The 20215-nt window shown below is 44.0% G+C and overlaps 2 protein-coding genes across 3 annotated transcripts in view; one reads left to right on the top strand and one right to left on the bottom strand.

Annotated features, from left to right (window-relative positions):
* ITSN2 (intersectin 2) overlaps positions 1–10919 on the top strand; it is an 80021-nt gene extending 69102 nt beyond the window's left edge. Inside the window, exons 30-40 of one of the 2 annotated variants that reach the window (XM_031066635.1) lie at positions 2383–2504; positions 3363–3469; positions 4027–4210; positions 4781–4879; positions 5031–5198; positions 6055–6267; positions 6981–7102; positions 7628–7710; positions 7856–7939; positions 8232–8405; positions 9451–10919. In XM_031066635.1, the coding sequence (XP_030922495.1) occupies positions 2383–2504; positions 3363–3469; positions 4027–4210; positions 4781–4879; positions 5031–5198; positions 6055–6267; positions 6981–7102; positions 7628–7710; positions 7856–7939; positions 8232–8405; positions 9451–9608 (1514 nt within the window). In that variant the 3' untranslated portion in view covers positions 9609–10919. The remainder of the gene's footprint in view (positions 1–2382; positions 2505–3362; positions 3470–4026; positions 4211–4780; positions 4880–5030; positions 5199–6054; positions 6268–6980; positions 7103–7627; positions 7711–7855; positions 7940–8231; positions 8406–9450) is intronic. The other variant, XM_031066634.1, reaches the window with a different exon arrangement.
* A 90-nt stretch (positions 10920–11009) lies between these two features.
* The window catches only part of FAM228B (family with sequence similarity 228 member B), a 9321-nt gene continuing 115 nt past the window's right edge, over positions 11010–20215 (bottom strand). The window contains exons 2-6 of the mRNA XM_031066636.1: positions 16874–16978; positions 14851–14922; positions 13994–14191; positions 11937–12014; positions 11010–11560 (exon numbers count right to left, since the gene is read on the bottom strand). Coding sequence (XP_030922496.1) covers positions 11534–11560; positions 11937–12014; positions 13994–14191; positions 14851–14922; positions 16874–16966 — 468 coding nt within the window. The 5' untranslated portion in view covers positions 16967–16978 and the 3' untranslated portion in view covers positions 11010–11533. The remainder of the gene's footprint in view (positions 11561–11936; positions 12015–13993; positions 14192–14850; positions 14923–16873; positions 16979–20215) is intronic.

Raw genomic sequence — 20215 nt, 5'->3', positions numbered from 1 at the left:
TTAGGCTGGTTTATTCTTCTTTTATTTTTTGTTTTTCCCTTCAGACTCAAATGCCTGAATTCACTGTCTAAAATCAAATGTGGGGATTGCATAATGTGTTTTTATGCCAGTATCATCAGACCTATCAAAATAAGGAGTGTTTTCACAAGTAAACACTAGTCTTTAAATAAAATTATATGAAATTCTAAATATAAAGTTGCATTCATCCCAGAAGCTGACAGTCCAAACACAAGGTTAGCACAGGAGCTAGTTAAAGTAACTGAATTTTTGCATCTGATAACAAATTCATAAACCAAATCTATTTTAAAGCATAAAAAGGGCCCAGTTCTCTCCCAGGCTTGGCCCCAACTTTCAGTGGTCAGCATGAGACAGAGTCAAATCCCAGCATGTGGGTTGTTCCAGCAGGTGGGACAAGCCAACAGGAGCTTCAGTCCATCCCTGCTTCTGTCACAGAAGTGCACCTTGCAGTAGGAAAGGGAGCCACTGGCCAAAGCTGAGACTTCCAAATCTGAACAACTAATGCCTGGTTACTGTGCAAGCCCTTGGATTGTCCTGAAATTTCATGTCTTAGTAACCAGGTGGGCTTAACCTCAGTCCTGTACAGAGTGAAGAGAGACATAAGAATCCAGAAGTAGAATATTGGCCACAGACTGTCTCAATGGACTAAGACATCAGACTTTGCAGGAATCACTTTTATCTGTAACTTCACTCTTTTTCTCATCTAATTTTGCCCTGATTGTAGCTTTGGGGATAACTTAGGCCAGAAGGAGTATTCTGTGTGATCAAAAGAGCTGCAATCCCTCATCTCTTCTTAAAAAGTGGTATTCTTTCAAACCTTGTCAGAAAGCTTAAGATCTGTATCCTCCTTAGGGTGCAGAACTGAAAAGTCCTGGTTTTCAATCTAGCTGTTGTCTTTGCTGCTGTTTTACTTCTTTGTGTTGTTCAAAGGGTTTCCTTGTTATGGTGTCCTAAAATTTCATTTGGCAAGTTTCTCTTCTGCTGACAGTTGCTCTTTCAGAGCACCTTGATGCTGATGTAGCTGGAAGCTCAGGAGCCTGTGAGGTTCCCATTAGGCCACTGTCACATCAAGTTCAGCCTAATGTTTAGTGTTTCTTGGTTTTTTCCCCTCAAATTTATTACTAACTCATCTTCCCATGAGCAGATCTATACCTTGGCAGTGAATAGTCACATCCATGTGTGCCAGGAGTGTCAGGGTGCCAAGGGAGACGCAGCCCTTCCTGCTGTAGGTCATTGTGCCTTTCACAACTCCTGTGAACCTTCATGAAGTATTGTTCCTCTAGAACTGCTGGATCAAAGTGAGTCCCTGCGATGTCCTTCCTGCTGTCCTGCCAAACCAACAGTTCACCTGGTATTGCAGTCTGATGCCATCACACCCAGGGATAGATGGATGTTCTCAAACATTGTAATTGTTCCTTCTTTTTCCTTTTCCCCCACCCTGCTGCTTTGCAATATTCTGCTGTGTGATGGCTGACAGAGGGATCAGATTGACTTTCTGTGCTCTCCTTTACCCAGCTAAACACATTCAGCACTCTGGTTTTACCAGTTTTTGGTTTGGTTTTGGTTCAAAGTTTGAACACTTGTCTTGTTTACTAACATCCAGTAGAGATAGAGTCGTGTGAAGCTGCAGGATTTGCATGTTCTGACAGAAACTTAGGGTTTGTGTCATTGACTGTCAGTGTGTTCCTGTGCATGATTTTGATTCTTCATCCTTGATGCATGAAAATAATTCAATATATTTCCAGCTCATTTTGAAAAAAAAAGTTGTGCAGCTGTGAGTTACACAACTACAATGCTGTTACACAACTACAATGTTGTGTTACAGCTTTACAAATTTGCTGTGGTGGTTTGTATCATAAACTAATAAGTAAGGCAGAGAACTTCAGAAATGGGGTGAGGATTAAAAGTGCAATGTCTTAAGTCAGGACCAGCCACATTTTCTATGACTTCATCTCACAAAAGACAACTTAGAATCGTTAAGGTTGGAAAAGACATTTAAGATCATCAAATCCAAAAAGACATTGCTCAAGGTAAGAGAAAATCACAGTTTCAAATCAGTGTAGCAGAAGAGATGAGAAAAGTCATGAGACAAATGGAGTAGCAAGAAGTCAGGAACTTTTATTCTGCATCACAGTGCAAGGGGTGTTCAAAGAAGTAAAAAGGTGATAGACTGAAAAGTGACACAAAGAAGGGAGAGGGTCGATTGCTACATCACTTGATTTTGAAACCCGCTGCTGCTGCAGAGAGGGTTTACCAGTGCCTGTAGAGTCTGAGCCATAGACTGCTGAATGCTGGTGCAATTTTGTTAATTTATCAGATTTAATGCCTTGACTGGGATCTGAACTCCTGACTTACTTCCTGCAGGGTGTGCTGATCTCCAGAGCCTTGACACCATGCAGCCCATGGAAAGGAAAAGGCAGGGCTACATTCACGAGCTCATTCAGACGGAAGAAAGGTACATGGACGACCTGCAGCTCGTCGTAGAGGTGAGATGTCTTGGATGGGAAAGTGCATTTGGAAAAAGAGCACCTCTATACTGAGTAATAACAATGAAAGGATTCTTGTGAATTGTGAGATGATGGAGGAGGAAGGGTGTGTGGGCACCTCCCTTTCCAGTGAATGATATGTGGTGGCTCACCAGGCAAAGGCACCACTTTGTGAAACCCATCAGCTTACAAAGACCTTCCTGTTTTCCGAATCCTCTTAGGTGTTTGGGCTCAGTAAAAAGATGATGGGCTGGGGCGAGGTGTCGAGCAGTGCTGCACAGAGCTGTAGAAGCACCATAAAAGCTTTTCATGTGCCTTCTCCCCAGTCTTATTTCTGGAAGCAAGACTACCTCCCTCAGCAGGGCAGGGACAGGCCAGCATTAAGTGCTCTTGGGTCCAACTTGACCTCTCTGTACAGAACAATGGTGTGGTGAAGTGTGGTAGATGTTAAATAGTCGAGTCACAGGGGGGCTCTGCTCCCCAGAGATGAGGCGCTGAGGGCCCCTGAGAACAGCTGTGGTTCTGCACACAGGGTGACCCTGAGTGCTCTGGGTCAGGGGAGAGGAGCAGTGCCTGAGTGTAATTTGTGCAATGACTGACCCTGAAATCACAGGAATGCTCTTCTGCTGAGCTCCAGCCTGCAGGTCCCAGTGCTTGTCCTTGCTTTGCAAGTGCTGGTGCCAGTGTCAGAATGGGGTCACACACTCAGGGGAAACAGCTGTCACAAGTGCTAGTAAGAAATTGCTGTCAACTGCTGAGAAATTAGACACTGAGCATTCAGAAAAAGTCACTGCTGGGCTAAGCAAGAGGCTGAGCTGTTTCTATTCTCTGAAGAATTGCTCATTTTTTTGGCTACAGGTTTTCCAAAAACCAATGGCTGATTCAGGCTGTCTCACAGAAGGAGAAATGGGGCTGATCTTTGTTAACTGGAAGGAACTCATCATGTCAAATACAAAGTTACTGAAGTGAGTACTTACCTGCAGCTTTATATTTCCCTTTTCATTATTCTGTCATTTTTTCCTCAGGAAGTTCACTGGGTTTACAGTCAATATTCTGTCTTTGCTGATTATTTCCTGTGGATGCTTGCATTCAGAACAGCTGAATACAGTCAGACTGCTTCAAAAGGAGCTATAATAAGAGAGAGGGAGAAATCAACAGCAAGAACAGATGAACATTTGTTGTAATATTTAGAAAAAGACCCTACACAAAAGTAGGGAGCCTTTCTTCCCAGTTTTCTGCAAAGCAACCTTTTATTCTCTAAAAATAATGTTTAGAAAGATACAGTGGCTAGTAATTCACTGAATGGGATGCTGGTTGAATGCAGAGATTGATGCTGATTGTCCCAGAAACCTGTGTTGTGTCAGGGTGACTTCCTAGGGTTTCAGGCAGGACCCCGGCACTTCCTGGAAATGCCTGTGCTGTGTAAGGAAATTCACCTGCCAGGTTTGTGTCCTTTCAGAGGTGGATCTGTAAGGTTGTGACTTGGCAGCAGAGTTGGATGTTGATCTCTTTCCTTCTGCAGAGCCCTGCGGGTGCGTAAGAAAACAGGAGGCGAGAAGATGCCGGTGCAGATGATCGGGGACATCCTGGCAGCAGAGCTGTCCCACATGCAGGCCTACATCCGCTTCTGCAGCTGCCAGCTCAACGGAGCGGCCCTGCTGCAGCAGAAAACTGACGAAGATGCTGATTTCAAAGACTACTTAAAGGTATCTGATTCAGTGGCTTTTGTGCCCTCTCCTTTCCTCAATGACAGGAGCCCATCTAAACAGCATCGGTCACATCAAAATAAGCCAGAAGAGTAAAATCCTGCAGAAATAGCTAAGAGGCTTCCAAGGTGTATTTACATGGGAACCCTGCCTAACACTGTGTGTGCTCTTTATTTATAACACTGTCTTTCTCTCTAGCTAATTTACTTAGGCCATAAAAGGAAAATTACCAGAACAGTTGACATCAGGCATTTGTTTCTTTCATTGCTTTGCTCTTTTTCAACCTGAGTGGAGCCTGTGGTGTTAAAATAAAAGCTGGAACAGTTTTGAATGTAAGGATTCTGCATGAGCAATGACCCTGTGATTTATGCTGGCATAGCATCTGGGTGCAATGACACTGCTAGCTTTCCTGTTTGTTCTAGATACAAGTAGTGTCTGCTTACTGAAAAAAATCTAAGATCTCTTGGAATGCCTGGAAAAATGAATTTGCTCAGAGAATTTTCAGTATTCAGTGCCAGTGACGCAGCTGTTTTCTGATGACTAATGCAATGTCTCTGGGTTGCACCACAGAAACTTGCCCTGGACCCTCGCTGCAAAGGAATGCCCCTCTCCAGCTTCCTCCTGAAACCCATGCAAAGGATAACGCGCTACCCCCTGCTCATAAAGAGTGTGAGTACTCCAATGAGGTTTTGTAGGTGAACGCTTTGAGTTTGATCTCTGTAGCAAAAGCCAAGATAAAGGCTTGTCCCTTTATGGAGATTTCTCTGACAGGCTTACCTCTGTTTTTATTGTGCTTTCTCCCCTCTTTGACCCGCACCAGATTCTAGAGAACACTGCAGAGAACCACCCGGATCACAGTAGCCTCCGGCTCGCCCTGGAGCGCGCGGAGGAGTTGTGCTCCCAGGTGAACGAGGGCGTGCGTGAGAAGGAGAACTCGGACAGGCTGGAATGGATCCAGGCCCACGTCCAGTGTGAAGGCCTTGCTGAGGTACCTGCACTGATGCCCTGCAGGGCTGCGGCTTTTCAGAGTCATTTCAGCAAGGCTGGGGAGGGAATGGGAGTCCTTGCTAACATCCCTTATTGGAACATGATCCACTGCTGAGCTCTAGGCAGGGAAGCTTTTATTGAATTCTGCTCACAGCCATAACGTGATGAACCATTGTTTTTGCATGGCTGTAGTGGCAGAGAAATCTTGATTTATCAGCTTAAAAACAGGTGCCATTTCAACCATTAAACGGACAGAAGTAACTCTTCTCTCTGAAGTCCTGATCATGCTGCCACTGGGCCAAGTCAGGTGTAACTATGGAGGGTTTCATTTAGCGTGTGTTTCCCAGGGTTTTACTTCAAGCAGGCAGGGAAGAGCAGCCCTCAGTGCCAGATCCTCATGGATATGTGGTGTTCAGGCTCCTGTACCTTTCAGGACAGCCTTCAAACTGAGGTGTGTGTGACAGTTGTCCACTGCATAAGGAACCAGGGCTTGACAGACCCAGAAGGTCTGTCCTGTTCCATCACCTAATCACCTGTAAGAGGTGACCCGACTGCAGCCTGTGCAGCCTCTATTTAAACACAGCTTCTGGACAACACAGAAGGCACAATGCACTAAATGCCTCCATCTGGTCATCTCTCTGTGTGTTTTTGGTAAAGCTTAAATCTCCTCTGAGGTGGGAGTTGTGCTGTGGCCATGGCTGATCACAGAACAGTTCCCTTCTCTTCATTTAGAATGGAATTCATTAAAGAAAAGAGAAGAGCGTTTTCAGCAGCTTCGTCGATCTCCACAGTGAAGAGGAGCAGGAGCTGATGTCTGCACACACTTGCTGCTCCTAATGGGTTTTGTCTCTTCCCAGCAACCCGTGTTCAACTCCCTCACAAACTGCTTGGGACCACGGAAGCTCCTGCACAGTGGGAAGCTGTACAAGGCCAAGAGCAGCAAGGAGCTGTATGGATTCCTTTTCAATGACTTCCTGCTGCTCACCTACATGGTTAAGCAGTTTGTGTCTTCTGGATCCGATAAACTGTTCAGCCCTAAATCCAACTCCCAGTTCAAAATGTACAAAATGGTGAGTGACTCAAGGTGCTCCAAGTGTTGGTACAGTGGGTCCTGGCCTCTGATGAGTAATGCTGCTCTCCCACTGGGATTAGCTGTGTGGCCCCTTTTACTGTCACAAGGGCATGTTCTGGCAAACTTGCACAAATGACGTTGGCTTAGTACCCAGAAAAGGACAGACTTCTGCATCTTGGTTTAACTAACACTTCCATCTACTTTGGGGGAAAGTGGCATCATGCCTGAACAGCTGAGTGGGATGTTCAGAAGCAGGAGCCTTGACTTCAGTTTGCACAGGTTCCTAGATCCACAAGAAAATTCCTGTCTTTCAGAAAACAGTAGAAGATGCAAAATTTTAGTCTCTGTGCCCATACAATGTGTGTTCTCAAGATTCTGATACTGGAGACATAAGCTTAAGTATCAGGGCTGCTTTCCCTCAGAGAACCTGAGATATTCCTGGATTTCTGAGCTCCACACTGCAGCTCTGCTTGCACACTCCTTCCCCTTTCACAAAGCTCTTTGCCTAGGAAAGCAGAATGGGGTGAATTGCCAGAGAAATTTTTCTCTCAGCCCTTTCTTGCATCCTTTACATGGTGATCTCATTGTTTGTACTGTGTCCTAAGACTTTTATTTTCCCTACAGTAAAACAGTGTATTTAAACATGCATATAGAGTTTCTGCCTATTGTCACAGAGTGATGCTACCACAGCGATATTTGCTTTTCTTTCAGCCGGTTTTCCTTAATGAAGTCCTCGTGAAGTTGCCCACAGACCCTTCAAGTGATGAGCCAGTTTTCCACATATCACACATTGACAGAGTTTACACACTTAAAACTGACAACATTAACGAGCGGTGAGTAGTGCAAATGCAAATCTGAGCTTAAACTTGTTCACTGATGCTGCAGGCTGTGTTTCCAGTGAGCTGACACAGGGAGTCTGAGCTCAGGAACAGAACTGTCTCTTGGTCAGGAAATAAACTCACTTGACTCTCATTTGAATGAGAAGTCTGCTCTGATTTTGCTCTGGTTCTGCAGCAGCTCTTGCAGTGGCATCCAGCCACATCTGCTCCTTGATGTTTCAATTGTATTGAAGAACAGTTTAGGGCTGCAAAATCCAGCATCCCATAGGACTCGTCCCCAGTCCTGAGCAGTCTTTAATGTGACACAACAGTCTTTAATAAAATAGCAGCTCCATGTCCATTTATTGAGGCTGATTTGGAATGTGGCATAAGATTAAGTCAAATAACTCCATCACCTTAGTCCATGAACTGACTTGATTTGTGATGGCTCTAAAATTTAGAGGGGGGAGAGTGGGGCAGAGTCACTGAAGAGTTTGCTGCCTGCGGGATGACCCTGACTGTAGGGATTGCTCTCTGCAGGACTGCCTGGGTCCAGAAAATCAAAGCGGCATCAGAGCAATACATTGAAACAGAAAAGAGGAAACGTGAAAAGGCTTATCAAGGTACCCACCAAGTTCTGCATTTCCCTCTATCCACCTGGATCCAGGGGCAGGCCATTTCCTGGAGGATGCCAGTGTCTCCTTCAGATCTACTGCCAGTTCTTACAGTTCCAACCAATCTGTTTATATCTGACCTCTTTGTTCCCAGCTCGTTCACAGAAAACCTCAGGAATAGGACGCTTGATGGTGCAAGTGATTGAAGCAACTGAACTAAAGGCCTGTAAGCCCAATGGTAAGTGAGGGAAACAGTCTCAGAGCAGTTTTATTCCTGTAACATTTGGAAAGGCTTGCTGAGAGGAGTTGGTCATTTGGGAATCACTGTGATTTGTCTACAGTTTCTATATGAAATAGTCATTCTTTGGTTTTAGAGGACAGAGTGAAGAACCAGCTCTGTGCTGCTTTGGGATATAGGACTGCCTGATCCACATCATCTGGCAGCAGCATTGGTGTGTGTCCAGGCAGGCTTCAGATGGAGGGGGAGGTTCTGCTCTGCAGAGGGGTTTCACTCCCTGTTCTGTGTTTAGGGAAGAGCAACCCATACTGTGAGATCAGCATGGGCTCACAGAGCTACACTACCAGGACCCTGCAGGACACCCTGAACCCCAAGTGGAACTTCAACTGCCAGTTCTTCATCAAGGATCTGTATCAGGATGTCCTGTGTATCACCATGTTTGACAGGGATCAGTTCTCACCTGATGGTAAGTGTGAGGATTTAGGCCTGTAGGTCTGACTGCTGCCTGAGAAGTGTTGGGTAAAAACAATGCCTCAGTACTCAGGAGGTTCAACAGCCTTCCAGAGCCAGTAACTCCAGGAAGTCAGATCTGATCCCAGTCTGGCTTCTGTATCAGACACACAATTATTTTCTTGTCAGACTGAGGAGACAGCCAAGTTGAGAGCAGAAGCTCTACTCACAATAGGTGCTCAAAAATAAGTTCCTGGGTTATATTTTCACAGCAACAGCTTGATCAGCTTTGTTGTTGCTTGGAAACTGAGCACGTTTTTAGCAGTCAGTTGCTTCTCATATTCTCTGAAAGGTTAAGTGCTTTTTCAGGGCTCTGACACACAGTCAATTATTGCAAATTTGCAGGGAACTGCCTTGACCTGAGATGCCTTGTGTGTAACCATAGCTCAGTCTTTTCTCCTGTGAGTTAATGTGAGTCTGGCTGGATAGCTGAGTCTTGTTTTTCAATCCATGGTGAACCTTTTAATGCACACACACACAAAGATTTTATGTAAGAAATAGTCACACAGAAAGTTTATGATTTCTGAGTAGGACTGTAAACCTACTAGTAGAGGTAATTGTTAAAAATCATTCTAGTAAAAAGCATGCTATATAGGCATAATTAAAAGTTGGCTGAGCCAAAACAGCTGATTTTTTTACTGTCTTTGAGCACCTCAGCTTGTTTTGTAAACAAGTTCCATCACCTAACTCTGACCAGCCAGCTCTGAAACTGAAGAACACTTGAAATTGTGCTTCTGAAAGGGTATTTTCTAAGAGTATTTTTAAAGCCCATAGCTCAAACCGTGACATCCTAATTCCATAGCATTGTTCTCTTCTAAAAATACCCCTTTTTGTCACTGCTGGCTGGTTTACACAGGGCTGGGGTCCATCCAACTGGAAACCTGCGAGCAGTGCTCTGGAACAGAGCATGTTCCCCACAGCATTGCATTAACCTGCCTCACTCTGATTTTCTGTGGTCAATATCTTTGCCTAATGAAATTTCTAATTCATTTGCCCAACAGATTTTTTGGGTCGCACTGAAGTTCCAGTAGCAAAAATCAGAACAGAACAAGAGAGCAAAGGCCCCACAACTAAACACTTACTGCTGCATGAGGTTCCAACAGGAGAAGTGTGGGTGCGCTTTGACCTGCAGCTCTTTGATCAGAAAACACTCCTCTAAGAACACTTTTTTTAATTTATGAAGGACAACTGAAGCTAACAGCCTGAACATCTTTTGGTAGAAGATTCCTTGTCCTATGCTGGTTATTAAGCAAGAATTCCTGCTGCTTCTGTATTTCCTCTTAGTTCCTGGTTGTGCTTAGTTCCTTGCAGTGTTCCCAGTTGTTGTTGATCTATGCAAACACAAATGTTACTGTAAATACAGTACTATAGCTCAGTGCCTTTTTATTAGTTTGGAATAACTTGGGTTTGGATGCCAATGTTTGCATTTTCAGGGCCATAAAAAGTATTATGTAGAAATGTGGCACCAAGCTGTTTGTATATTTTACCACTTAGTCTGACAGACAGACTGAGGAATGGTTTAAGCTCAGCACTAGAATCATTCCATTTGAAATCTTAAAAGTGATATCCACTGGAATTTTCCCATCTCAGGATGATCGTTTTAACAGTTAAATGCTGAAGAAGCCTTAGCACTGGAGAAGTCTCCAATATATTGTATATTCTTTTAAGAATCAAGCATAGTTCTTTACTTGACTTTAGTTCTGCACTGGAATCAGTAACTGCTACTTGATTTTTCTTTCTGCTTCAGTTTGATTTATCGTTCTCTGCTGAGACAATGTGGTTGTGAAGAATAGATAGAAAAAAATATTTTAAATACTGTGACCCACAACAATGTGGCAAAATACTCTTCAGCTCTTCGGATTTTTTCCTAAGTATAAGTTATTTGTGTACATTTCCTTGGTCTTGCAGACCTCCATGTGAACCTTGAAGCTTTGACATTGCCAACATGTATATAGAGAGTAAAATATAAGTTTATTAATTTGTCTACAGATGTTTATTGATGCATAGTGATTTTAAAAAAGTATATTTTATTGTACAGGGGAATGTGAAATAATGAGAAAAACTTATAGGATTTGTTCAAGGAAAGTTTATCACAAGTTTAAAAGGTTTGTTCTGGGGAGCTGTCACCCCAATATAAACTGTAACATGAACTGGTTGAAATGAAAGCAAAAACTTTCTCTTGGCATCAAATCAGGGATGGTTTAAAAAAAAAAAGTTTGTTTATAAATATCTGTTACATTGTAACCATTCTATTTCCTCCTTTAAACTGTGTGTTGCAGAAGCACAGCACACAGTTCTGTGCAGCCTGCGCCCTTGTTTTCCACGGGTGCAGAAATTCCTCCTGAACTCTGGCAGTTTCCCACCCAGTTGCCATCTGTGCACCTTCCTATTACTGAGTCAACCTCCGTTACATTTAACAGTTTTCTGTGGTTCAGTATTTCTAATCCTAAATAAAACTCAACTTTGGCAACTCTTGAGAGATTGTGTCTGTACAATGGGAGTTTGGAGGACAGAGAATTCTGCTTCCAGGCTCTGAGCCCAGAGCTGCTGGTCAGCCACAGCAGTAGGGAGATGGGACTGCACTGGCACAAGAGAGGGCCAGGTTTGAGGGCACTGGCAGCAGCTGCTGGTCAGCACCAGCTCTGCAGAAAGCAACAGATGTTTTGTACACCACTTCCCATCTCTCCCCTGCTTATTTCCTGCCTTCTCAAAACACCCACGATGTATATTAAAAGTTTGATTTACTGCTTGGACACTGTCTCCAGGAGAGAACACCAGCACTATCTTTACGGAGCTCAGCCCAAGTTAAACCTCCTAAAAGAGCAGGTTTTGGCTTGTAGAGCATTGAACTGGATCTGGGAAGAAGAGGAGCAGCATCTCGACATTTCTTTGGCTGCTGGGTAACAATATTTCAGAACTACATGTTTAAGACAATAAGTTTATTGCAGTTTGCCCAAAGACCTGCCTGGCCTGTTCTCACTTGCTTTGGCTGCGCATGTAACCTAGTGTGTAAAGGGTACCTTTGGTAGCTGTGCTTGCTGCTGTGGTCAACTGGAGCACAGGTGACATCATTGGCTCTCTCTGTCATTGTGCTGGTTGATGAATTCCATCCTTTTAAGAGAAGGAAAAACTGTTGCCATGCTTCTGTAAAGATCAGCTGAGCTGTCAGATTATTTCCTTCTACACAGCACACACTGAGCTTGCCTGGGAACTCTCCAACCTTCCTTAGACAGGACACCCCCCTGTGCTGCCACAATGGATTTGAAATGAGGAAAACAAACCTCCCCCTGCCATTGCTACTGTGCCTCAAAAACTGGGCTTAGATCCAGACTGTGTTCCTGGTGAAAACCATGTTCAAACACTCTGGGGCTTAAATGCAGTAGGAGTGAGTTAGTAAAACTAGAACACATTCCCCTAGAGCAGCACATCAGTAACGTGCTCTGTTAACCTCCTGCTGGTCAAAGTGGGACTCCAAACCTGCTCACACCTTCCAGCAGTCTGTGCACGTCTTCTGGAAGAATGGATCATACTCTGATGGGTCATAATCATCCAAAAACACATAGCCCTGTGGGAGAAGCAAGTACTGGGTCAGGTCTCAGAAGCTGTTGGTGGTTACAACAGTGAGAGCAGGCAGCCTGGGTGGGACAGAGCCAGGCACAGCATAACACAGCACCAGAGGTGGTTGAAATCTCTGAATTCTGTGGAAAAAGAATTCCCAATTTGCGTACACTGCACCTCAGAAAGAAAGTGACTGAACTGTAACAGGAAAAATTCCTCCATTCATTTTAATTTATCACAGGCATAAATATATAACCAATGATTTCATGAAGCTAACCTTAACTAGGACAGTCAAGACAATGGAATTTTTTTTTTTTTGGAAAATGTTTTTCCAGAGAAGGAAGCCCTGAGATTGGCTCTGTTTGTCAGAGCATGGTGCTAATAACACCAAGGTTGTGAGTTTGATCCCACTCACTTAAGAGTTGGACATGATGATCCTTCTGGATCCCTTCCAATTCAAAATATTCTCTGATACCAGCAAGACAGATATTAAAAAGAAAAGAAGAAACAGGAGTGAGTGACCCCTCACTAGCCACAACCTTAGGCAGGTCACTGGTCTGGAAGATACCAGCTCCACATCTGGGTTCATGAGCTGGCTTTTCCATCTATACATTGGAATAAAGACTTGAACCCACACCTCATGGTCCAGGCCACAGCACCATCTCATCAACAATGCTGCCACAAGTGGAGGAGAAGGCTGATAGCAGGGAAAGGAGCAAAAGAAAATGAGCAAAAAGAAGGGAGGGAAGGGAATCCAGAATTAACCACATTAACTAACCCACACAAGTGTCTCAAGTTCTGCAAAATTTATCATATGTTGCCACAGTTAACACAAACTTATGCAAAGAAAGTGTCCTGTAAATATGAAGGGCCTCAGCCTGCTTTTCAGACATGCTGGTGACAGACCTGGCACCACAGAGCAAGGAGAAAAGGTAGAAGCTGATCACTGATGCTGCTGCTCCCCTTCAGGCAGAAGGACACATCCCAGTACATCAGCCATTGCTTCTGGAGGGCACCCAGCGAACTCCTGACCTGGCACAGCAGCTTGCAAGATGGACTGATGCAGACCCAGATATTGCAGTACACCCAACACAGCCTAAATCCAGGACTTCAGCAGTAGAACTGGTTCAGTTCTTTCTCATTCCATGCAGTTTAAATGCATGGGTCTGTCACATCAGGCCTTTGAAAAAGATAGTTTGGTCTCTTTAAAACAACACAGCTCCCATGGTATTTTTATTTCTGGATAAGGAGAATGTTTACTTGTTTACAGTCTCACAACTCCACTGTGTAGTGGTTTCCACTGACAACAACTGCCTGCTCTCATAAAGTATTATTTTTGTGGCAGATTACATAACTGCTTTTTTTTTCTCTTTTTTTTCATTCCTGAGATGCAGAAAGTTTACTTGCGGGATCTAATATTCAAAGGTGGTGTCAAATTAAGAGCAAAACGAAGAAAACAAACAAGTATTTTCTACAGTGACTGCAATTTGCTATTTTTGTGAATACTGAAACACACGGAACTACAAAATCCATGAGTTGGGTCCATTACCTGCATGCAGGCTTAACAAAATTGTTTGTATCTCCCTGTTCCCATATTTTTTCTTTTATGAAGCTTGATCAGTAGACTTGAGAGTGCAGCCCATACCCTGCTCACTCAGCCTTTGGTTTGAGCTGACAGAGCTCAAGGTTTTCCCACTAAATGGTCCAGCCCACAGAAGCAAACACAGCTCAGTAGGGTGTTTTGTCTCACCATATTCAGACCCCAGCACGTGTTCACTGCAAGCAATGCTGCTGTTCATAGCTGCTGGTGAACACACACAGCTGTAACATCACCACTACAGAAGTCCTTGGGAAAAGTAAATTATAGGCAAGGTATAACTGAACTACAGGTTACTCAGACAGAAAATAACAGCTAAACCCCTGAACTTGTCCACAGCCCTCTGTATACAATCCCCTCCATGACAGAAATGTGTTTCTCATTGATACCTTCTTTGTACAGTAGTTTAAATATTGAGAGAATTGTTCTTGTCTCCTTTTCCACACTTCTTTCTCTGACTGGCAGTCCATTTTGTTCTTCATTTTTTGCATAAGTGGCTCTGAAACATTCTCAAGATATTTTTTGTACAGAAGCTCTGTCTTTCTCAGATCTAGGAAATCATTGTGCTTCAAATATCTGTCCAGCTCCTTAAGTAAGAAATGGAAAATAAAAACCTTATAAACTATTGATCAATAAGATTCCACATGTAAAGGTTTGCAGCTTGGCTGACCTGACTGCTCACTGCTCCAAGTCATCTATTTTCCAGCCCTTCCTTCTGCTCCTCCCTCTCTCCACTTCTCACCACTTATTTCCAAGCTTGCCCTTTAAAGAGCTCTGGCATTCAGACCCTTAATTTTTGAAGCTGTGGTGCAAAATTGGCAGAAAATGACTCACTTTTTCCCATCAGGTTATTGAGCAGAAATCACTGCAGAGCAGGGGGCTGCAAGCACCAGACTGTGCAAGACAGGCAGCAGAAAGACCTTTCCTGCAGCACTGGCAACCTGCTGGATCAGATCAGATCAGAGCAGCCCTCCTTTCCTTTGCTCACAGCACCACTGTCACAAATTACCACACCCACAGAACAAATATTAGTGCAAACAGGCAGTTATGTCACCTGGGATTCACATTCAGGGTAACTACTTCAGTCCTATCCAGAGTGGACTGAAAAGATTAGACGCTCATAACTCTAAAATAGTTTTTCAAGAATACAGGCAATTAACATTTTCTCATGAATCACTGTTTAGGAACTAAAAATACTGACATGCAGGAAAGCACATAGCAAATGAGAAAAAAGCACACTTCTTACCCTCACAAAATTTTCTCCCTCCAAGATGCACTGAGCGGAAGCAATGATGTCTCGGCTTTGATCAGGTGCTGCCTAACAAAACATAAGAAAAGTCCGCATGAGGTGAAAGCAGGACTTAGAGCAGGAGTTAGATTTACTTTTGAATTCAAAATAATTACCAGTGTCATGATTAAAGGCACACTATACCACAACCCAGCTGGCAAATCCTTGCAAGATTTGCTCTGAACAGTTAGTTGGGTTAAGTAGCAACAGAAGAGCATTGGAAGAGCTGGAAGGAGAACTGAAATGTACATGCCCAGACCTCCATGGCTGCTCCTCACCATGACCACACCACCTCCTCCTTGCCATTGTTTCTCACCTGTGCCAAACATGTGGCTCTTTAACTCCTGCACTCCAGACAAGGAGTTCAGGCAATGCAGACCAAATCTATCATTCGGGGATAGAATGCATTTTATGCATAGAATGGAATATTGGCCTGCTACTCCCTGTGGTTAATATTGATTTTTAATTCCAATTGATGGTGTAGTTTTCAGTCATGTCTGCCTTGGCCCTGCTGACCAGCTCCACACTCCTGAAGGTTTATTACACTAAGATGAGCAGGACATCACACATCAGAGCAAGCAAGGAAGAGACAAGAAGTATTAAAGATTCCACCAAAAACAAATGAGAAAGAGGAAATCTAAATTTCTGGCATGTTTCAAGACCCTTACATCCTACTATTTGAAACAACTGATATGTTGTATTATGCCTGATTAATTTACTTGACCTAGTCACAGATCCTTTCTAAAGTCAGCAGTACAAAGACATGGCCACCACTCCAGCTAAGAACCATCACTCGTGAACAGACGAGCTTTCCTTCAGGATGATACACATGTGAAGGAGTTGGGTGTCCTTTGACTGAAGGAATGAAGTTCCTTCTCCCTGAAAAAGGGCAGGTCCAGGGGCAGCCTCATCACAGTGCTACTTACAGGGTGGCTGCAAAGAGGATAGAGGCGCTCACTTCACCAGAAGCCACAGCAAGAAGACAAGGGATAAGAGGTACAAGTTGCACTGGCAGAGGTGTCATCTTAATGTAAGAAATAAATTTTTACAGTGAGATCAATCTTTCACTGAACAACCTTCCCAGGGATGTGGTGCAGTCCCCATCCCTGAAGGTTCTCAAGATGCAATTGGACAGGGAGCTGGATACCCTCATCTGGTGTCTCTTTCCCATGAAAGGCTGGGCCAGACAATCTTCCAAGGTCCCTTCCAGCCTGGGCTGTTCTATAAGTGATTCTAACTAGGCACAAGCTTGTTTCAGGTTTTATGAGAAACTTTTCCACACACCAAATGCAAGTTTAATTTAATAAAGCTGGCTCAAAAGGATGCAAGAGCTCAATAAAACCCATTGAATCTGTTGCTATTTTTAGAATTCTTTGTTCTCCTTCTCCATAACAAACATCTCTCAGATTTTACTGAACTTTGGAAATAACAATATTTCATTCTTCCCTTCATAACTTCTATTTAATTCCTCCACTCACACCTTCACACAACAGAAGCCCTTCCTTATGTGATAGCCAATCTGTGGCAATATTTTCCTTCCCAAAATGTCTGCTGAAATCAAAATTATTGGCTGCGCCACTCTGCTGGTGCTGAGGAGAACCTCTGGATAAATGTAAAGAAAGGAAAAGGTCTGCATAAAAAGACAACCTGCTTTACAAAGATCAGGTTCTCATCCGGGTTCCACAACCAAGGCACAAACTGGGATGGAATGGTAAGAATTAATACAGCTGCAACAGCCATTTCTGAGTGCGCTGTGGAGGGACAGACTGAAACACAAAGCTCCTGCTCAGGGCTCACAGATGAGTTCAGGCAGGGGTGGAAGCACAGCCAGACCAGAAAACACTGTCAGGATTTCAGTGGGATTGGATGGCCAGTTCCAACACCGGACCCAGTTATGCACCTGGGCTCCCAGTTACAGATACTGCTCTCTGTGCTGCTCACAGTAGAACCTGCAGCTGAAGGAATGCTGGGGGTCACTCACCTTCCAAGGCTCTTGCTGCTTGGGTTTTCTCACAGGTTTCCCATTTGCAAATCTTTGTAGCCAGGAACCTTTTGAGTAATTCACACTACCCATGGCTGGATTAGTCTAGGAAAAACAATAAAACTGTCAAAACCCATAAAAACTACTTTATTAACAGCAAAATCTAAATTTTCTTAAAATTCCTACTGATCAATGAAACAGATTTCTAAAGGATTTCTAACTGCTGGTACCTGCAGCATTTTCCTGTCACAGTAAGTAAAACACAGAGATTAAGTACCAGGTTTACAATCAGTCTCTGGTGGAACTATCTGTTCTCATCTACACACACCATTCTGTTTCAAAGAACAGTCACTGACAAATTATTTGAAAATGCCTGTCAGCTTTGGAAACATTTCAGAGTTATCAAATTTCACCTCCAGACTATTACTTCTTTCCTTTGTGCCTTTTTCAATCAGATAAAATCCCTTTCAGGTAACTGCCACATCCCACTATGGATACATTTTATTGGTTTTTAAAGTTAGTTCTACCTGACGAAGCTTATGCTGAAGTGCTAACTCAGCTCCAGTCAGAAAATTCCATCTTCTCTCTTGTATGTGCATCAGGATATGTGGATTGATTTATAACAGAGACAGTGCAACCACAGAGGCAAAATGCCCTTTACAGGAACCTCCATTTAAACCCCTATTTCTCTCAGATTCACTGGAGACACACTGCTTCCAGGAAACAATAGACCCACAACATTACTTAGAACAAAAGAAAAGCTTATTTCTGCAGAGATACTGACCCCAAGTCTTCAGACAGAGCTTTCAGTTATTAAAAAAATAAAATTAAAAAATCTGATGTTCAATTATTTTTTCAGTACCAAGTTATAAGAATCTGCAAAGACTCTTGGGTATTCATGGAACATAACTTTTTTTTGGTAGAAGACAACACTTAAGAGTTTATTCTGTCCAATCCAGCACTTTAGTGACAATATCTGACTCCCAGCTTACCTCTCAGGAGTGCAGATTCAAATTTCTTACCATCAATTCAAGGTAAAGTCTGAAAACTACATCTATATTTGTTTCATTTTATATTCCCTGCTCTTGTACACTGACAAAAACATCTGCTGGGATATTCCTGCAACCTCACAGCAATGTTTTCCTGTCTTTTCTGACTGAAAGAGTCAGAAATCACAAGAGAGCATCTGTTGGATGGGAGTTCAGGAAGTTACCTGCTCCTGTTGCCTTTATCCCAAACTAGAAATGAAACTTGAGATAATTTTAGTAAGGAGGTAATATAAAAGGGGATCTTTATTTGAAGGCCTTCAGAGGCAGTTATGGAAAGATGTCCACACAAACCCCTCCCAGGGGTGAGTACATTTTTATAGGTTTTAGGAAATTAGCATAATTGATAAAAAGCACCAATTAGGAGGACAAGTGGTGATGCAATTCCCCCCGAGGTGAAGCCCCTTCTCTGGAGCCCCCCCTTCAGCACTAGCTGTACTTTGTCCATGAAAATGTATCCCAAAGAGCTGTTCTCAGCCTTGCTTCCCAGGAAGAACCAAGACAGGACAGGGGCCTTGTACCTCTCAGGGCTTGGAGCTCTGGAATTTGTTTTCTCTTTCTGCTTAGGGAAAGGCTGTGGAAAAGTCCTGGGAAAACTAGCTACTAATACAATAGGTGACAGAGTAACAAATATATGTGTGAAGAATACAGAGAACACATAAAAGAAAAAAAAAGGCAAAACCCAAATGACATCAGTCTCACTGCCAGCTAGAAGAAAAGCAAACCTCCCAGAACCAATTTCTGATACAAAATTAACAGGCAAACAAACAGCAAGGACTGAAGAGATTTGGGTATGGATGTGCCATAGATTTGGCATTAGAAAAACCCAACACATCTTCCTACGAGTAATATATCCTCCCTACTTGCACAGGTGCCACAGGCTCCTGTGTCATGCCACCATTTACAGATTTCCTCCAACTCCAAGCAGCCCATCCACCTCACAAAGACAGACTGAGCACAAAGCAGAGGAGGTGCTTGACCTCCTCAGAGAATTGGGATCCCAGGGCAGATAAAACAGAGCAAACACAGAGAATGTGCCTCTGCAGCAATCTGCCTTCAGGAACCCACAAGTGGAAAAGACTCTAGCTGTAGATTTCCCCCCACCACCAATCTTCATAATTCAAGCTTCTACTGAATCTTAATCCTTTCTTTTTCTGCTTTTTTGGACTCTTGCTGGGAGATGCCATCCTCCTCTCGGCAAAGGCAGGGCTCACTGATATAAGACAGCAGCTGTTTTGCAGGTCTTGAAACTACAGATTTAATCACATGCTTAGACAGAAATAGAGTAAAGGATTTCCAGAATCTCAGTGGATAAAACAAGCATTTAGTCAATCTAGCAGTTGCAGTCTGCAGATGCCAAATCCCACGAGCAGGTTGGCTGTCCTGTATCAGGACATTTGTTTAACTGTGCCAGATCCCGGGAAGTGTCCAAGGCCAGGTGGGATGGGGCTTGGAGCAACCTGGTCTAGGGGAAGGTGTCCCTGCCCATGGCAGGGAGTTAGAACTGGATGATCTTTAAGGTGCCTTCCAATCCAAACCATTCTGTAACGATTGAACCTGAGAATACCGTAAAAATCCTTGCAAGATAAACATGCATCCTTCCGTTCTGTCACAGTGCAGCTCTGTACCAGTAAATTTTAAAGGCAGGTTTCTCTTCTTTCCTCAGTAAGACAAGGTTCTTCCCCAAACACCCATCTGCTAAAATTTACACCCTCTGTGCCCAAACACGAGGCTTTGCAGCAGCTTTGAGGAAACGCATTTTAATCACTCTGTGACAAATAAAGCGCCCTCACATATGCCTCAGTCCTCTCAAAACCCCGTTCAGCCACGTGTCACCGCACGGATGTCACCGTGCACAAGCACAGCCGGCTGCCTGTGCTGGTGCCTTGGTCCCCCCGCATCGCCTCAGGGGCAGAGAACGGTGAGAGAACGAGTCTGCAGAGCAAGCAGGGCAGCTCGGCGAACAGAGCCTTTTACACAGAGAATGCTGAGCTAACAGGTTACGCGTGCATGCCCGGAGGGGCCGGGCCGGGCCCCGCACTTCAGAGGCAGCAATGAGATAAAAGGCGGACGAAAGGGAAAGGCTGAGACTCTCCGGGCACGGCTCACCCTGCCCGGTGCTGAGGCAGGTCCCGCAGGCCCCAGGGAAGAGAAGGAGGCCAGCAAAGATCCACATGTACCACCCCCGTGCCTGGGTCCCTCACTGGGGCGGTGAACACAGCCCCATTAGGCCGCACGGGCGGCGGCACCGGGCTGCAATCGAGGCCAAACCCGCCCGGCACGGCCCCGCCCCGCT

Source organism: Geospiza fortis, unplaced genomic scaffold (assembly GCF_000277835.1).
Source record: "Geospiza fortis unplaced genomic scaffold, GeoFor_1.0 scaffold98, whole genome shotgun sequence".
Taxonomy (NCBI): Eukaryota; Metazoa; Chordata; class Aves; order Passeriformes; family Thraupidae; genus Geospiza; species Geospiza fortis.
Note: the sequence above shows the minus strand (reverse complement) of the source record. Positions and strands in the feature narration are given on the sequence as shown.